Source organism: Aythya fuligula, chromosome 4, assembly GCF_009819795.1.
Source record: "Aythya fuligula isolate bAytFul2 chromosome 4, bAytFul2.pri, whole genome shotgun sequence".
Lineage (NCBI taxonomy): Eukaryota > Metazoa > Chordata > Aves > Anseriformes > Anatidae > Aythya > Aythya fuligula.
The window spans coordinates 61109178-61129704 of record NC_045562.1 but is presented as its reverse complement, the minus strand read 5'-3'; the positions used below and the strand labels follow the sequence as shown (position 1 = coordinate 61129704).

General features: G+C 39.3%; 1 protein-coding gene across 10 annotated transcripts in view; it reads right to left on the bottom strand.

Moving 5' to 3' along the window:
- Positions 1–443: 443 nt before the first annotated feature.
- The window catches only part of LDB2 (LIM domain binding 2), a 216851-nt gene continuing 196767 nt past the window's right edge, over positions 444–20527 (bottom strand). For 3 of the 10 annotated variants that reach the window (XM_032186605.1, XM_032186600.1, XM_032186606.1), the window contains 3 exons: positions 11539–11662; positions 10256–10407; positions 444–1114 (listed from right to left, as the gene is read on the bottom strand). In XM_032186605.1, the coding sequence (XP_032042496.1) occupies positions 884–1114; positions 10256–10407; positions 11539–11662 (507 nt within the window). In that variant the 3' untranslated portion in view covers positions 444–883. Of the gene's footprint in view, positions 1150–3853; positions 3997–10255; positions 10408–11538; positions 11663–20527 lie in introns of all 10 variants that reach the window. The other 7 variants (XM_032186608.1, XM_032186607.1, XM_032186609.1 and 4 more) reach the window with 7 other exon arrangements.

The window sequence follows — 20527 nt, the reverse complement described above, 5'->3', positions numbered from 1 at the left end:
AAGTAAAAAAAAAATGGTTTGAGGGCTTTACAAAAATATTATACAAGAAATATACTATGAAAAGAAATAACAACAAAGCCAACTCAGATACAATAATAAAAACACAAAAGTTTTAGATTTATTAAGCTGCCCACAAAGTTAATGGATTACATGGCTTTAAAATATCTGGATCAACAGCAATTTTACAAAGCATAAACTGTCATAGGACTGGGTGTCTTTTTCCACATAAAAATATTTCTCATGTCTTTGATGAAAAAAAGACATTTCTTGTTTCAGCATTTTTATTAAATGATGGAAAGAGTATCTACTGGCATCAGCTAAATGTAAATTAAAAATGCTGGATCCTTTAAAAGATTAACCAATGAAAGAAAAGTTAAAGAAAGAACAAAAGTTACTTTAAATTACTTTTCCTTAAAAGCTGGTTTTTTTATTTATTTTTTTTTTCTGAAACAAGAAATTTCAGGTGCAAGTTGAAAAGCAGAAAATATATTACAATTGTAAAAAGTTTTACATAGTTGCGTTAATGAGATCCTGAGCACTGATGACTTGTTAAAATATGGCCATTGTTTGATGAGGAAAAAAACAACCCCTCCAATAGAATGCATTGTCAGAAATTTGCCATGAGATGCTATTTAATTTTCAATTATTTTAATTGAGGTCAGTGCCAGTATCATGTTGTATGTGAAAGCTTCCAAGAAATGTATAGGGAAGCTTATAAAAGATTTTTCCCTAATTAAAAAAAATCAGATAGCTTTAGTTTAGAAATAGGTACTGTATCCATTGAAAGGTTTCTCTATTTATTTATTTTTTTTTCACGAATGTTATGAAACAGTAATTAGTAAGCCACTGACATACATCGCAGCGGCTACTGCTGCAGAATAACCTATTGGGAAGCTTGTGGTGTGGGGTTTTCAGATTTAGTCTCCTGGTTAGCAGGAGGTTTGCTGTTCCACGGGCTGTTATTTCCCAGTGCAGGTGAATTGTTGAAATCTTCTTCATCATCCATGCCATTTGCTGCATCATACTGCGTATTCTCTAATCTAGTGATAAGCCTTTCGTCTTCATCCCCAAATTCGCCTCCCATCAGAGTTGGTTCTCCTACCACCATCACATCCTGTGAACAGCACCCAATATTTGTTATATGGAAACCTTGAGAGAGAAAAAATCAACTTAAAAAATTTATGTTAGAGAACTTGCATCTTTTACTTTTGTGATATTTGAACAACAGAGTTAAAAGTTCCTGCATAGTAGGAACTAGGAGACAGGCTTACATTTCACTACTAATTTAAACGAAAAACTGTAACTCATCTCTCTAGCAGCATGCTCATGGCTCTGGATCTTAAACACCCCAGAACTGAAAAGCAGGTAGACTGATTTTTTTTTTATTATTTTTTAAAACAAGCAGGCTCTGAAACTGCCTTAAACTCCTGCTTGAGATATTCAGCCTTTATCCAGGCTTTCTTTCCTGAGCCATATGAAAAGGCACCAGGGTGCCTCTCAGTTGCAACTCTGTGATATGCGTATTTTAAAACTAGTTTAAAAGAAACCACATTTCTTATCCTCAGACTTTTCAAATGTGGAGCACAGCACTCTAATAAAGATGGTAACTCTCTTATCCTTAGCCAGCCAAGCCCTTTTACGCATCCAATATACTTGACATTCTGCTACTTAATTATGGTAATTAATTTAGGTAAAGTTTTCGATAAAAACAATGTTCACACTGATTTGACAATTTGCATAGCTAATTAAGTCATTAGCAAAAACCTGCTGATTGCCAACAAGCCCTGAATTTACCATCTGTTATTTCATGGTGCCTGTCACCTAACTCCATGTAGGCAACCCTGCCGCCAATCTGTGCAGTAAGAGGACCAATCTGTCCAGCTGGTACCGTAAAAGGAAGATGAAGAGTGCTAATTATAATTACACTGATGAAGCTAGTAGTCATCAAAAACTGAAGCATGCAAGAAAGAAAGAATTCATCTAATCACTACTTTAAGTACAAATTGTCCTTCCATGAAAACAAGTAAACCGCCTACTGTACTCCAGTGCATCACAGATTTGCTGCAAAAAACCTAACCAGCATGGGATAGAAAGGTGCAAACTTGAGATTGGAAAGCAAAGGTGCAAAGCCAGAGAGCTCTCTTGTTCTCTCTGTTCAATGGAGAATCAGGCTGCTGAACTAACCACTACAAGAAGTATGTGGGATGCATCTTTTCATGCAGCTCAGGTGGCAGGGCATCAGGTAACGTTTGGTAAAAGTGCAGTAACTCCAGATGTCTAGCTTTGTAACTACTGATTTAACAAGCCCTTCACAGAGTCCTAGAGAACAACAGATTCATATTTTAAAGGATCTGGTCCTCCTTGTGAATGTAAAAGCATTTGTAAAAAGCAAACAGAAGACAAGTGTTTGCATATAATCAGGTGCTGTGTTTTGTTGTGTTGTTTTATTTAATCTGATACGTGCTTCATTCCCCACGAAACAACACAAATCACTGCCTCTATTTACACTGTATCTTGATATCCCTTAGCAAAGGCTGACATGCTACAGAAGAATGTTTTTATCACATTTTCAGCCTGTGCTATGTGAAAAATTTGTGAGTAGATGGATACTGCTACATGATTTCCTCTTTGCATTCTCTGCATTTTGTTACTCCACATACCCATAAAAGACTTTGTTAAATAAATCTCACACATAGCTTTGCAACCCAGAAGTTTAAAAGACAAAGGTGTTTGTAACCAAAAGTTTATTCTAGTTCATTTCATCCCCCTAAACAACAGAAAACTTCTAGCGTGCACTGCTGAAACAGACCTGACCCCACTGCATTGCGAGAGCATTAATGACAAGAGAAACCTGGCAGAGGACAGCAAAATGGATTGGAGCGTGCAGCGATACGTCAGGCAAAAAGGACCACAGTGAGTGCAATACAGAGTCACAGACCGAGGTGGCAACAGTTCCTTTAACTTCAGTGCTCTTGAGTACAGACCCCTGATGCTGCCTCAAGTTCTGTGCGCTGCCATACCAGGAAGAGGTCAGCAGCTTGGATGAGACTTAGAGAAGTGCACCAAAAATAGCTATGGGGCTAGAGCAGCTGGCTGGGGAGGAGGCTGTGGAAAAGAATTAAACATGTATTGCATCGTCCAAATGATTGGGAGGGGTAAATATGCTTAATAGCTGCTGGTGCTGAAAGGAAGAGTATCGCTTTAGGCTAATCTGAAGTGCTAGGGTACTAAGATGCCATTAAGGAACTGAAAATGTAACCCCTACTGATAAGACAACATTCCTGGTGCTGAGAACTACGGACTGAGGATTAATGACCCCAATGGAAAGTGCTAGCTTTGCTGCTCCGGTCACCTAACAGTGGACAGGGAAAAAACTCAATCTGTGGCAGGGAACATTTGTGCATCAGTGGGGAGATGCTCAACGACCATGTAAGCCTTTCCCTCTCTAATTTATCTGACTCTTCTCAAATATTATTCCTTTAATTTAATGACACCACTCGAGAGGACAGTTTGCACTTATGTTTCTCTCCATGACACTGAGTCTCTCTCTCTCTCTCTCTCTCTCTGAGAATTAAACTAGAATTATATTGAGGTTAGTGGAGTTTTCCCTCATTCTATTTAAGAGATAGATATCACAGCATTAGTTACAGGACATTTAAAAGTGTATATAATATATATAGTCTTGACAATCCTGCTGCTTAGAGTTATGTCAGGCAAAATACTATCCTCAGGAAGCGCACATGCTGGTTCCTCCCCGGAGAGGATTCTGCTCCTCAGACTGAAAAGCTGAAGACCCCACCGAGTGCACCCCATTGAACCTCCACTCACTAATTCCCGTGCAATGACCACCAACCTCTGAGGAGGACTGGAAGTGACTCCTTTTAGAGCCCCTCAATGCTTCTCCTTAAATTGGCCAGTGGGGGTCACTGCTGTTGAATGACACAAGGCTCCATCCCTCCCAGGGTTGAGGCTGCAGCTCTGGAGTGCTCCTAGCTCCTGCTCATGGAGTGAGAAGCAGAATCCAAGAATTAAACCCTAGTCTCTTGCACGGCAGCATATTCTGCTACGGCCTAGTTATGGTAGCACATATTTGACTAGATTAGTTTAAAAAAGATTTAGATTGTAGTCACTCAATCTTATTAATTTACTCCGTGATTAGAAACAACATTTTTGGTGAAGGAATGTCTCATGATAGTAAAATATGGTTGCAGTGAAGCCCTGTAAATAAAGCAGTGGATGTTTTACATTATGTGATAGAAATGTATTATTTAATAATATAACCACAAAAGCAGCTTTCATGTATATCATACCTTTCATCCTGCAATATCCCTAATTACCATCCAAACTTAAATTGATGCATATAAACTACACACAGAGATCACTTCATACACAACCCAAATGCAAGCACTTCTATTTAACAGACCGGTCATTTCTCAGGCTTCATCTTTTTTATACCTAGCCTCAAAGTTTAGCTCTGCTATACCCAGTTCTAGAACTAGACTTTTTAACTTGGGATTTTAAAGATCATTCTGTGTCTAATCAATATCTTACTGGTGTGTGGAGGTAAGAAAGTGTAAAAAAAAATGTATGAGCCATGTAAAAATCCCCATACCTATGCTTTCCATCTTTGCTTTGTTATTTTATTTTGCTTTGCTATTAATTTGTTTTGTTAATATGTAGGTGTCACTGTCCCCAGAAGTACACAAGCAGTGCTTCACAAGCCTGAGATAATTAAAAAATGCTTGAAACTATCAAGTAAATGTTTCAAACAAGCCTCATACTTCAAGAACTGGAAGTTACACTAGTTTAAGCAGCCTGCACACCTGGAAGTGCTAAGTCAAAAGAAGGGTATCTCTCCTTCCTTCTTACAGAATTGTGTTAGTGGTGATTATTTTAAATAATTGACTTCATAACTCCTTGCCACAAAAAATATAATGACTTAGAGCCCCATTGCTGCCCTCCGCAGTAATGGTCACTTACCTCTAAGATAAAACATCAGACTGACATTGTGCTGAAATGATCTGTAGAAACAGAACTGACATTTTAATTAGGTTTCAGAGTAAACACTTTCTAGAGGAAAATGGTTATCTTTCACATCTCATCACAGTCCTCTCTGTTAACTTGACGTGCTGGTCTTGTTTGGTACATTTTTAGTAAAGCGCAACAACTGGAAACCAATTTGCTCACTCTCATCTCCTTAAGGCTAAATTTTAGATTCTGAATTGCACTGTTCTGAGACTTAGGGATAATTTCTGACACTAATCTTCTAGCCCTGGAACTGTAGCTCCAGTCCTTCATCTATTACAAAACACCTAAACCTGCTCCCTGTTTCTGAAACACGTAAGAGATTGTATTGCTCCCTCCCACATTAGCAGGTTTGTGGATTTGGCTTTTGAGGAGCTTACAAAGAACTACAAAGAGAAATTGAGACTATTGAGGTATATAACTCATTTAAAGAGCGCAAAGAGGCTCTAATTAAGACTCTGGATATAACAAAGAATAGTTGATTTACTTAGTGGCGTGCAGTGATGCTTTATTCTTTTCAACACAAATGATATTTCACTAAGCTCATGGCTACAGTATTATACTCAACGAGATCTTCATTAGTAAATAAAAGCAAAATCCACCTGTTAATTTTTACAGTTATGACTGGGAGCAGCACAGAGGTTCTTTGAGTTTGTGAGAGTTGTGTATTGTCAAATTTCCAAATTCAAATAGATTAAAATAGATCAATGTGGACTGTTTTCATTAAACTTAACTGAAATTGATTTTCAAGTGATATTAACCACTTTTGATCATCTTGCTTACACCTATAATCCACAGATCACAGTGTACAGGTCTACATACAAGAGCCTGGTTTTGCATGACAGTTTTATTTGAAATATAATAATAATAATAATAATAATAATAATAATAATAATAATAATAATAATAATAATAATAATAATAATAATAATAATAATAATAATAATAATAATAAAGCAATGAAATCATATCTCAGCCTGTGAAGAGGCTTGAAACCTGAACAAAGGTATGGAAGAACACTGCAACTAGCTTCAAATATTAGAGGAAATTAGTAATGTGTAAATGATAAATGATGACACATACAAATTAGATAACTACCTTACTTTGAAATCATAGGAAAGCTAACATGAGAAAGACAAGTTCATTATGACCCTTGTGGAAGGAATCTTCACCATCTTTGCTCTTGGAGGAAAGAGGAAATCGGTAATCCTGGTTTCTGCACAATGGGTTAATGTTTCTTCCAAAGATCAGACAAGATCAAGATCATGAACAAATCTGACTGGAATGACTGGAATCTGCTGAGACTAAGACATCTGAGTGGACTACAGTTTTTTTGTCCCTGTTTTGTCAGCTTTCTTTACACACTAAACAAAACCCAATGCATTTGTAGAAGTATTCTGCCTGCACCAATGAAAGCCCAAGAGAAGCAAACTTCAGGTGAGAAAAATATTTTTCTATTTGTGCTGTTGGAGAGACTTCAGTGGCATTTAGTCCTGCTTCCAACCCATTGCAGCACGTTGCCTCAGCATCAATAGATTCCAGTCAAAAGAATCACTGAACAACTGAAAAACCAACCTACACATGAGTTATGCAGGGCAATCATGTAGCACACTGACTAACTACACTTGTTTTAAGAAAGCTCACAATATGTAGGAAAAGTGTTAAACAAGGGACTTGGGCAGGAAGAATCCTATTGATAATAGGAGATGATGAAGGTCTGTAACCAGTAGCACGAGAATCAACAGAATCATAGAGGATGGGAAATATACATAAGGGAAAATGAGTGTAACAGAGTGCAAGTAACCATCAAAAGGGCAAAACTTTGTATTTTATTTAGCAGAGCTGAGAAAGTATTAAAAAACAGCTAGAAACATAAGGACAGCATAAGAGTGACCCTGTTCAAATTACTGATGAGAGGGAAGATGCATACCCACCCACTGACAGAGCCCCTTAGGATGCTTTTGAAGACTGTGTCATTAAAGATGTATCAGAACGTGTCAGCACACTCAAAGTGCTAATAAATTTAAGGCAACACAAAGGGTACGAATGATACTGATTGATTAGGTTTCAGCAGCTGAACTTCAGGGTGCAGTACTAACCTGACCCATGCATGGAAATACAACAACATTTTACTTTCTGGGCTTGGATCTCTGTTGTCAGTACTGTCCCTGCCTGAAGAACTGATCAGAAAATACTCAGGTAGAGGGAATGGCACAACCTCCTATTAATGAAGAAGCATGTGTATGTGACAAACACCATTTCATCTCATTGATCTAATTTTGTTTAGCACTGTGTATTTATCTGAAGATCTGGAAGGGACTATGGGGAAAATGAGAAATCTTTCTGAAGTTTCAAACTTTTTCATAGCTGACAGTACTCCAGCTGCTTTCCTGAAAGTGGAAAATTTGCCTCTCCAGACATGAAGACCTCATTACACAAACAGAAGCTAATGGTGTGGGTGAGAAGCTGATGAGGGTTATGGTAAGTTCACATATTTGCCAGTGTACACAGCATTACTGTAGCAGCAAAACTGAATAATTGCTAATATCCTAAACCAAGAAACATTACATAGAGTAGAGGCCGCGGAAATGTTCTATAACCAGGATTAATTTACTATCAAAGAGAAAACAATATAGAAGCATAGAAGTGACAGGAAGTTAGATTCTGTTATGGTGGAGGGGTTGTCTGGTTGTCTTTGCTGGCTGGGAAGAAACCACTGGAGAAAAAGAGAAAGCTTGCACATGGAGTACATGACGTTATATTAATGCAGGTTTGGTATGAATGTGAGCCCGTTGTTGGGGTTCTCCAGCAAAGACGATGGGAAAAATGGAACTGGAACTACCTTGGCTTATGCAAGTCATCTGGACAGAAGATGCAGTGGTTTCATTCCTCTTCTCTAATAATAATGGAAAGAATGATTTTAACATGGAAAATGAATGATTTCAGAAGTTTTTTTTCTACTGAGCAGGAAAGACCCATTCACAGAAAGCTCTGTGGCTGAATGAAGCTTTTAATATTGGAAAACTGAGAAAACTCTCATATTGTGTTTGAAGGTATCTTGTCTTCTATTGCATATGAAGAAAATCAAACATTAACTACTGACTAGTTCACCGAGGTAAAGTTAAGAGAAAGAAATAGAAGGCAAGTTACTGCTACCTGCCACTAACTTCAGAAAGCAGTGGCATGTCTGTAATAAGAAGGACCGCTTCAAAAATGCATAATTTTGAATAAACACAGTAACATTTCTCTATTTAACTGAAAAGTGTTGAATAGTTTTACACCAAAATATCTTACTGCTAAAATTATTTTGAGTTCTGTCTATCCTGCAGGATGGCCCAACCATCAATTCCATCTGGTTTGCTATCTTTGCCTTCGGGAAGATGGGGAGAACTGTTAGTATGTCAAATTGAACAGCTAACCATTTTCCACTGTGCAGAGTGAAAAGAGAAGGGTCCTAAAAAAGAAACCTAATACTCCATAAAAGAAGAATTTGGACCATCTTGCTACTTTGGTACAGAAAGCAAATAGCATTGAAAAAAAATAGCTACGCAGCATCCTGAAAGTCAATGAAGACTAAAAATCCATCCCTCACACCATGCTAAACTTCACCGTGATGTCTCAGATGCTCAACTATTATCCCCAACAGGAAGAGCAGCCTTGACTACTTCGTCTGTCAGGAATAGCCTCTGAGTTCCTGAAGTCAGCCTGAGTATCAGTGGGAGTGACAGGTAACTATCAGAGGGCCCAATTACATTCAAACATCCAAGCACACGCAGCTACCACTGAAGCCAACAAAAGTCAACATCTCTCCAGGGAGGAGCAGGCTTCAGAGGGGCAGGGGGGTCAGGCTCTGGTCCTGCTGAACTGAACTCAGGGCAGGGAGCAGCTGAGATACAGTGATCTTCCTGTCTTTTAAACTTGGAGGCAGCAGGGAACTAGCTGGTTGCTCAGTTTTACACCTAATTGCTGTTTTTTCATAAGTGTGGTTGATTATTGATCCAAGGGGTTTTCTGGCAGACACAATCAGCGAGGCAGAGTGGTCTCTGCCACCAGGGGATCAGGTAGCTGGCCTTCTGACTGCTTCGTGCTGCCAGAAAAGCCCAGAGATGCCTATATTAGGGAAAGAATCTGACTCCAGGGATAGGAGCCACGTGAAAATTTTAATATGACAAGGAGAAAATATGAGTTTAATGTACTGAAGCCCAAAGCTGCTGTAAGCTAGTGGATTGCTGACTCAGTTGCTAAACAAAAATCTTCATTTCATTTCATTTCACTGGTGTTAGTCTACTCCTCTTTTTTATCTGAGTATTCAAGCTTTCTAGGAAGTGCCTGCTTTGTGCTAACAAAAGGCCTATATTCTTTGTCAGGCTTCAGGAGAGACATAGCCCTTTCCTATCTGCTGATCAGAAATCCAATAAAAATCCCTGCATGTTATTCCCAAGATACCACTTTATAGTTCCTATAATATCAAATTAATTTCCACAACTTTAAAATGCATGAGCTATCTCCTTATTGACTAAGGCATACTTTGTCACAATTTGGGGTCACATTACCCCTATATCATGACTAAGGCAATAAATGTGACATTATTTAAATGCTGGTGGAGTTCTATAAATGATTTCGTGTTTCCCTATATAATTAGGATGCCAACAGTTACAGCTAGCGAGGTGAATAAACTGATACCCATATTCCAAGGGATCTACCCTGTGCAAATGGAGTGGTTTGAGAATGAGCTAAACTCTGCAGGCAAGGTGACTCATAACCTTGTCCACTGGAGCACCCGAACCCAGCACTGATTAGAGATAAGGTACTAACGTAGCGAGACAAGTGGTCTGCTCAGGTGTGGCAACCCTGCTCCAGAGGGGCTCATGCCCACATAGCACTGGGTTTTTGGACATCTGCAAGACACTCTGCTCATGCTACATCTGAACACATGGGGCCCAGTCTGAATCCTACCACCAGTGGAAAGAGTCCCATTGGCGAGCTGGCCTCAGCCTTAAAAAGTCACATCTGTTCCTCAAGGTAGCCCTGCATCAGGGTGGATCATTCAACATGCACTGCAGAATGGCTTCTTCACATCTCCCCACTAATTCCCCAGCTTCCACGGCATACCGTGTGTGCAAGGCCGCCTTTTGCTTGTTATATTTTAGGCTCAAGAATGCACCTTCTTTACAAGGAAAGAATTAAAGCACTGTAAGTGATTGGGGCCTAAAAGGAAAGTGAGACTTACAGGTACCTGACTTGATAGACTCAGGTTTGCAGCAGCTGACTTTTTCTTGCTGTTGGTGCTGTTTGCGTTGTTCCCAGCACTGCTGTTCGAAGTGCTGCTGGTGGAGTTTTTCCTTTTTCTCCGTTTGGTTGTCGGTTGTCTTGTGGGTTCTGCTGCAATAAAATGGTGAGAAGCAAAGAAAATGGAAAATGTTGTAAAGTGTGTGCTAAACTGAACCACAAGTAGAAGTGTTGAAATACTTTTTTCATCTAGTTTTACGTTCATAAGTTTACTACTACTAGTAGTAGTTAGTTTAGATTTAACATATGAACCTTGGAATACTATTTGGAACCAAACCAGTGGAATCTGCTTTCAATTTTATATAATGGACTAATGAAGTTTATTCTCCCAGATTATCTATAAAGACACATGGAGGCATTCTACCAATGGGGATATCATGGTAATTATCATAATGTTAAAAGGGGCTGTGTAACTTGCTGAAGTTTTTGCTAAAGAAAAATCCAGATCTTAGTCTGATGTAGATTACAGCCTCAGCTGCGTTGGCCAGAGACAAAGGAACGAGGCAGGCAGCTTTCTGCCCTATTGCTGCCAGTGATACAACAAATACCACAGAATTCCCTTCCGGCTCTGGTGTGGGCTTCATCTTTAAAACTGACACTCCCAAGAAACATGTTAAAAAGTACTGAATGCCATTTATTTGCAAATCTTCCAAACTTAGACCAAACTGGGACAATTGCATAATTTGTCCTAAATTGGAGTAGAACAAAGGTAGCAGTTGTACTTTGCAAAATTTGGCCTGGGCATCCATGTAAATAGTCTTAAATACGCAAATCTTTAATAATCTGTAAAAAGGGAGAATTATTATTTTCAGGTAAGAGAAAGGAGATTAGGTCCAGGCCTGTAAATAACATTATATTAGACTCAAAGACAATTAATTATGAATTGTAGCTGTAATTTCAGAGTCACAGCGGGAAGCTGAATTACACAAACTATGAATTCTAATGGAGCCAGTAGGCATTTTGTATTCTATCTACATGTATTTTTGAACTAAATTATGTCCTATGCACAGTGGATCCATTTGAACGTGCACATTTATAAAACTTGGTTTACATTGTGTTGCATCAGACTGAAATCATGCAAAATCAAGATCATTTTCAAGCTTAATTTTGGAACAGTATTAATTCTTATTATTTTCCTTTGTAAGTAAATCTGCACCAAAATTTCCCATTGTTTCCATATTCACTTAATTATAAAATAAATTAAATGCTAGAAAACAAACATACCTGGTGGGGCCACCATTCTCTGCCATTTTTGAAACAAGCAAGTCTTCAAGCAGTCTCGAGGACTTAGATTGTAAGTTTTATGTCTTGACATCAGTTCCTGCATTGGCTCCAGTATTACACACAACTGGAAGAAAAAGTCAAAATCGAATGAATTCACCCAATCAAAGATTCAGTTGATCAGTATTTACATAGCTGGAAAGTATATCTTCAGCTTTTAAATTTTATTTTTTACCCTAGCCAACACAGTATGCCTCCTACAGCTCAGTTTAATCTGCACTGGGATTGCAGGACCAAAACTCTGAACTGAGACAACTTTTTGCTCACTATTTGCTACCTGAGGTATTTTTTTGGAGAGCAGAAAACTGTCATGCTTGATTGGCATAGCTGTAAAGATGAATTAATAAATCATAAAATGCCCATACCAGCTTCTCATTCCAGTATAGCAAGATGTACACATAGTGATCTTCTGACCTGCTGCACCCACAATGAGGAGTTCTCAGGAATGAGGCTTTAAAGAAAATCTTTTATCTTGCTATTTCATGCAAAATAATTCAAATAATTTTGTTGCCTTCTTGTTACAAGGACCATACATCCTCTTCCCATCACATGTATAATGACATGTCCAAGAAAAAAGCATTTTATTTTCCTTGTCAGCTTGAGTGCTCTATTATGTTGAAGCTGAACATTTCTGAAGCAGACCCCTTCTTCAAATACAGTTGCTTCTTATACATTTTCTATCTGCTCACTTAATAATTAAAATCACTGTTCACTGCTTTTTGCTCCTGTTAGCACAGCAGATCTAGCATAAAGAACGGAGTGAACTGGTTTCTATTCCCTCCTGTTTATCACCAAAGAATCATTTCCAGTCAGTTAAACCTTATGCAAAGCCACAGAAGACAACAGAATTGCACATATGTAATTGAGGGCTTACCCTCATTTGCAGAACCCTTGTTTTTTGGTCATCCTACATAAGAAGAAAAAATCCCGATTGACCCTTGGCTTCTACCTGAAATTTGCAGGGCTGGCGGAGTCACCATCCCTGGAAGTCTTCAAAAGACGTTTAGATGTAGAGCTTAGGGATATGGTTTAGTGGAGGGCTGTTAGCGTTAGGTTGGAGGTTGGACTCGATGACCTTGAGGTCTCTTCCAACCTAGGAAATTCTGTAATTCTGTAATTCTGTAATTCTGTAAAAGGTTCCTTCCTTGTTAACTGAGCACACTTGATAAGGAAATAGTTGACACAGAACAAACATAGAGCCCACATGTCACTTTTAGAGACATTTCTCAAAGCAGAACTGCATTTAAAAGCAGGGAAGGTTTGGCTTTTTACCAACAGGAGGAGGGCAACAAGTTGGTCAAATTATTAGAGCTCAGAATGGGCACTGCAGGCAGGCATAACGTAATGTGACTCTTGATCTGAGTGCAACAGTCCTTTACTGAATTTTTAGTAGGTCTTGCTGACGGAGCACCTTGGATTTATTTCAGCAGGTGATGTTTTCCTTCCATGCTTCTACAAACGTGTAAGACATGAAGCAAATTCTTCTCTCTGGGCTGCACAGCTGATCAATGTTTGTTCCAGTCTCCCCATGCACACGCTACTCTCATTCACATAAACAGAGATTCCGAGCATGCAGGAAAAATAGCTGAAAGGGAGCTGCCATGAGGACTTAAAGATGAATTCAGAATTTAAATATTATTATGTATTGACACTATCTTCTGATGAGCCTTTCATTAAGAGCAGTTAAAACAAAGATAACATAAAGCAGCAGGGAGAATTAAGAGCTTCAGAATGAAGAATTATTTTTTTCCAGCTGCAGAAATTGAATCTGCAATTGGCTCATTGACTTTTTTCTTACATAGACTTCTAAAATATATTTTTTGTACACAAATATCTGCAAGGTAATCTAATAGACAGAGAGCTTCTATCATAGTGTGTACTCTGGGCTCAGCCTTTCCTCTGGTTCAATGTTCTACCAAAAATTAAGAACATCAGGTTCTGAAGCACATGCAGGATCCAGTTTGTGCTGTGAAAGAGATGTTGTATTTTGAGTTCTTCAATTTATTCTGAAACCTGCAGGCACTCGCTCAGGTTTTGTGAATGTGTGTGTGAGAGAGAGGAATTTGTGATTATAATCTACACCATTGCTTCGGTTCTCAAAAATCTGTTTCTGGCAGGGCAGCCTAAATCGTGTCATTATGCGCAGATACTAACTAGTATGAAAAAGATAGCTGTAATAATTCTTAACAAACTAGTTAGCCTGGGCAGAGCACTACACTCACACAGTTCTACTGCTGCTGGGACTAAAAGTATGTAAATATACACATAGGGTCTTCCAAGATTTCCTTAGGGACACTTTATTCCTGACACATTTACTCCTCTGTATATATTTATTGTTGGCAACAAAGAGAATGTTTCTTCTTTATCATCTGGCAAAGATGCTTCCTATTGTGTACAAGCTGTAATGTGCACTGAGAAGAACTATGCCGTCACTGTAGTCTGTAGATAACTTGGTGCTAACTTTATCTGCTTACAATCTCCTTCCTTTCATACCCAAGATTAAAGTTGGATATGGACCCAAAACACAGCAAGGCTGACTGATGTCACACACATGGATTCAAAGTGACAGGCACAGGGGCCCTGCACTGTGACATGGGACATGCTCATCTTCTTGATATCTAGGAGCTGTACAGGCTTGCGTGAATTCCTCTTCTGGTGCTGGGGCTGAGGAATTCCCAACCAATTTCTCCCTCTGAAGTCTGCAAATTGTAAGGTCAGATGCTCAAGTAACAGGAGGACATTGCACTCTATAATGACAAGTCCGTTTTAAATGTGTCTAGCTCATGAGAATTGGACACATTCGTAAAACGAACTGGATTAACGATGATTGATATTAAATCTCACAGTCTTTTTCTGTGCCCTTCGAGACCTACTTGAAATCCAACATGACTCAAAACCAAATCCCTGAAAGAGGAAAAGATTGTGGTCCAATTACCTTAAGTCTGAGGCATCTGCCAATGACAATCTGTATCTTGTTTTTTTGCAAAGAGCTAGACAAAAAATGCTGGGAAAAGATGCATTTAATATATGGGTTGGCCAAAACCACAGAGTCACAGAGTGGCTGAGGCTGGAAGGGAGCTCCAGAGGCCATTTGGTTCAACCCCCTGCTCAAGCAGGGGACTTGAGCAGCTTGCCCAGGACTATGTCCTGAGACCTGCCACCTGCCATCTTTAACTACTCGTGAGCAGGGTAACTGGCAGACAGGTTTGTCTGTACTATTTTACCGAGTGACTCCTTAAAACAAAGCTAACAAAATGTTTTACATACTCCTACATTCATTTGCATACAGAAGAAGCCCGAGGCATCAACTGCCTATTCCCCACAGACCACCTCATCTCAGTCTGTAAGATTCCATTTCAAAATATCTATTTTAACATTTTTCAAGGATTGCGTAGTATTAAAATATACAAGCCTTTACTGTAGCACTATAATAATAATATTTAGAACACCAACTAAACCAATCTCTTCTTCAAGCATTTTCTGCACAGCTCAGAACCAGTCACCCAGGAAAATACCCTAAAGACTTAAAGACTGCAGGGCAGTGACAGTGTATGATCACAGAAATAATTTCTACATTTCTAGGGACCCAGAATCCTTAATAGCAATGCTTGACAAGGCATGAGTTAGACATTTCCATGCTCCACATTTAGACAATACAAAAGGTGGGACTCGTTTGCCTGCACACAGGGTCTCATGCCAGCTGAAATGCCATAGATTGCGCTGGATCGGAGCCAGATGGTCTCTCTTGCTGTCCCAGAAAGACACAAGGATCCGTGTGGATGTTTCAGGCACTAGAAGGTGTCTTAAGTGCTTGGGCATCTGAACTAAGCCTGAAGTTAATAGGAAAAATATGCTTCTCTGGCTTTTAAATCTCTGAAGAATGAGTATCATAACAGACGATACACTTTCCCTCTCCAGTGCTAAAACATCCTGAAAGATCTTGACATTACTCGTATTAGCCCAATGTGATTAGATTTGGTTTCCAGTCATGTTTTGTTATTTGAACTCATCACCACGGTGTCTGACCACTGCTGCAGAACCATCACTGTTTCACTGTGAGTAGCACTGAGCTGGATTTGGTCCTGGAGTAGACCACAGTGCTTTAGAGCAAGACAAGTCATTGGCTTGAAAAGTCCATGTTGGGTGCCCAGCATCCACTGGGACATATATGCATGCATTTTGGCATTGTATAGAGTGTCAGCGACTTTGATAGAGTTCCATATGGATCTTATATCCAATTCATCAATTACAGGGCTGAGATCCAACTTGAGAAAATGGTAATGTTATACCCTTGGGGCTCAGGGAAGTGAAAGTAGGGAACATAATAAAGCACGTGGCTTTCTGCATTAGTAAGGCACACATCTGGAAGGATTTGATTTATTTTATTTTTTAAATGACTTTTTTTTTTTTAGAGGAGACTAGAATTTATAGGTTTCAGAAAGGAGTGTGTTTTAGGAAGGAAGTTATATGAGGAGATACTGGAGGCATTGCAGACAGAAGTTAGAGGGTTCTGAGAATATGGATCCACAGAATAATTTCCTGTAGCACTTCAGTTATCAGCAGAGCCAAAACCTGCCTGCATCAGTACGGGGTCAGACCCAGCTCTGAGACCACTACAGTCACACCGAGAATGTATTCAGCTTTATGATTGTTGTTCTGATGCTGGTTTTCTATTCTATTCTGAGAAAGGATGTCTGTTCTGACAGCACTGAGGATTAGCAGAAAGACCAATGTGAAAAATCTCTTTTGCTTTACTTTTGTATGGCATACAGAAGCTTATGTAGTCTATCAGTAATTTAATTTCTGCACACCCTCTTCAGTGAAACCTCTTGTCTCCATCAGACTTTTTACGATTCCTATAGAGAAGGATTCATGCGCTCCTGGTGATGATGCTGCGGTTCTGCCAGCTCTGAGCTGCAGGTGGCAGAGCTGACCCAGCTAACAATCTCTCCCCCTGCTTCCATGCCACAGAGCACAAAAGAACTGCATTGTTTCAGTCATTCAATGCCTTTTGCATTTTAAAGAGAATTCAGTGGGACTCGAGACTTGCAATACTTATGCGGTGAGGCTGACATAATCCCATGCCGCTTTCTTTAAAGAAGGAAACATATTTGGTGCTGGACAGCCAAGCCCTAGTCTACCAAACAAAGCAGTTTTTGAGAACTGCGTCTTCCCATCATTACCACTTTTGTCCATATAAAGCAAAAGTTTCACTAGCTGTAAGTGAAAAATGGAATTTTCTAAAATTCCATGTAGATGACACTTAAAAATGTTAATGTATGATGAGGCTACATCAGTTTTTTCTGAAACAAACCAGTGAGGAACCTAATGGCAATGAGCCTTCCCTGAAGTTCCATAAAATTTATTTTTTAACTGTTTGGTGCTTGAAACTTTTCCTGGTTGAATGCCTGTATTAATCACTCAAAAACTATGGAAACTGTTGAATAGTCACGGCTCATAGAGATTTACAACCCTTCATGGAAGTGACAAGAAACATTTCAATGGGAGAATTCATCACTGTCTAATGTTTGGGAAGGATGTTGACAGTGAAGGTATACCTGGAATAGATGGTGCAGCCTTGGTGGGGTTCAGTGCTTTCTTCCTGAGCTCGTTTTTTTCTCCTCCACAAAGATTCTGAGTTATTAACTAATGAGTCAGAAGACAATAACATTTTATTTCTACGCTGAGATGCAGTCTTTCCTCTGCATACACTACTCATGTTCTAGAGAGAATAGATCCAGGGATGGGAATAGCTGTTCTGGCCCCAGAGCATTTCCCTGGGAAAGGTCCCACTGACTTCAGTGGGATGGGACTTCGGAAAAGAACTGAGATGTCTTTGCATGCTGTTTTATGGTTAACCACAAATACCTATTTTCAGAGGTCCATGACATGTTACTGATCTATCTGCAATGAGGCAGGGGACACACTACAGGTATTTTTTCAGCCACTGTAGAAGAGCCATAGCTGAAGGTGTGACTGCCAGGGGTAATGTCAAGTACTCTGCACTCCCTGCAGGGTGGTACTGAAACAATTGTGCTTTGCTGCAGTCTTCAATATGGTTCATTCCTTGGAAATAGAAATAGGGTAGGCTTATAGCCGAGTTTAAATTTCTTCGCTCATGCTTATTTTTCAAAATTAATGTAAGCATCATTCCTCTGCAGAACAGAGGGAGGACTGAAAATTTCCTAGGAACATATTGCTGCTTCTTTCACTGGCCGGCTTGCAATTCACTGCTCAAAATAGCTCGTGTTTTTTAAGAATCACATGTGAATACAGAACATTTCCATCTTAAAAAACATCTTTGCTTTCCATTAAAAACATGGAGATATAAATGAGAAGTTCATTTATTTATTTATTTATCTCTATGAACCACAAAAAATGATTTTTTTTTTCTGATTTTTATTTTTTTTACATACTTGCTTTTCTGGAGGGGATTGCTTTTGCTTTGTTCTAAGCTCATGCACAGTATATCAAGACAAATTTAAGTCTCTTCCATCAGTGCATTTCAGTGGATCAACTATATCCATGCTCCTTCCCTACATGATACACCTTAAGCCAAAGTAAGTGTTTTTAAGATTCCCATCACTCCTGCTACCCGCTTTTTGAAGAGCCAGGTACCCTCCTGCTGAGATGTGGAAACTAATAAGAAATTTTCATTGTGTGATCAGTGTGCAGTGCATTTCTGGCTTTGCTAAACAAATTACCAATTCAGAGATTTTGCAGTACTTAATGCAGCAAGCAGCAAATTCAGTAGCCACTTTGATTTAAATTATAAAAGTAGCCCATTGAACCTGGCTATTCAAAATCCAGTCTTTATAGGATCATTTACTTCAGTGATGATACCTTAAATGATCCTTGGGCCGGAATGAAAGGACAGCTCTCAACCCCAACAGCTTAAGTAGTCCAATACCATGGGCTAATCCCTGACTTGTTTGTTGTGACTACTCTTCTCTCTCTCCATTTTTCTGATTCCTTCCGTGCCAAAGATTTTTAAATTGGCAGTGTATAAGCAGATTGAAGTTCCTGGTTTTGTTACAAAGGTAAGGAATGATATGAGCTTTCGATATCCAGAAGGAGGTGAAAAACTGCTTGTAAATATGGTATAGGAACACGTACTATATTTACTCCTAAATTAAATATACTTACTTTAAACAGACAGTAATGAAAAGGTTTAAAACTGTCACTGAAATTTCTTTCTTTAGGCTTTGACTTAAAATTTCATTGAGATGAATGTGTTTGCACCTTTCAAAGAAATTGTTTAAGACTAGTTCAGGGCTCAGCAAGACAGAACTGCATCAGCTTGAACTTGGCTCATATTTTAAGTATGTCTCCAAAACCATATGGAGTGGATATTTTGTGTTAGCTTTAAAAAATGCAGGATGAGTTTCTGCAGCACAGTTCTGTAGCAAGAGCAGATTCTGGGACAAGTTCCATAGCCTGAGATTTACTGGGTCCAGGATATGCTTAATAGCCATCACTCCACACAGGGTAGGGTTCCACGTTTTGTGACTGCTCATCATGCTGAGTCAAGAAATATTTATATTTGCAATTACCTAAGAAACTAGGAATTAGAATTTCCAGCTTAACACTTGCAATATTAATGATCATTAGCATCTAAGCCTTATTATTTATTATTTATGCAATGCTAGAGATATACACGGCTATTTTACAAACTACTGAGCCCCTCATTCTGAAGAGATTCCTATCTCAAGTAGATAAGAAAGAAAATACTAAGCCAGGGGTAATTTGGCAACAATAAGGTATGCACATGAAAACAACAATTTCATGTTGCGATCTACAAGTCCCTTGAGGACTGCTGATATATATTTAAATGGTTCTCACGTGTTGTCACTTGAAAATACGACTGTTTTGCTATGCAGATTGCCTGCTGCACATTAAGCAAAATGTCATTCATTTCATTGATAATTTGGTTATTTAGGAAACAATATGAGATCAATTCTGCTGCAAATCTTCTGGAATTCAAGATTTCTTCTCTGTGTGCTGCCAGCCCTGCAAGATGCAGTGGGATGACATGCAACTACTGAAGCTCCATGCTGGATTCACTAGTAAATACTCAGCACTCAGTAATGTTTATTCATCCTATGCTCTGCCCTGAATGCCAGTCTAGGACTCTCCAGTTTCTCACTAACACCCAGAGGTAGCAAATGATTTCTCAATAATGCAGTATTCAGCTGCTCAATTGCTCCCAAGCTACATAGCTCATCATGTTTTTACACTGCTCTGTATCTGCAGCCATTTCAATTCCCAGCAACAGCGAGAATGGAAAGAAGCAGCATTCATTTCAGGTAAGTCTAAGCTTAAAAAAAAAAATAAATGTATTTTTCCAGACAAATACGATGAGTGTGTAGGAAAGAGAAACAGTCCCTAACACTGCACAGCTATGCCCAGCACTGCAGCTAATTCTCACTAGTGTGTGGGACCCCTATTTCATTTCTCTCTCCCTTCTTCCCTAAGAGAGCTGTTAGCTAACAGCTTCCACCAGTGCCCTCTCCTGTCTGCACCCTGGCACAATGTAGGTGATTACAATAACTGCTAGCTCTCCTGGCCATTGATTCTGCCCTTCTGAGTGGTGGCAGCAGTGACAGCATCACAACCGTGAGCTGACCACGAGGACCCCAACCTCCCTACAATTCCAATAGCTTCTCCCTCCTCTCCTGCATCCCATCTGGGACTCCATCTTTCTCACTCCCTGTGGTGGTGAAAGGGCTGTGGGTTCAATGCTACTGTAACCAAAAAGGCATTGCTGAAAACTCCCTACGTCGTGCAGAACTGCTGCGGAAACGCTTGGCAGACAGCTGAGCGCACCCTACCCTGAAGAGAACCTCATCCAAAGGCCTCCTTGGTGTACATATTGGACAAAACTAAACATTTATTACCCTGGACAGAAGCAGTCTTACTCACATCTTCAGCT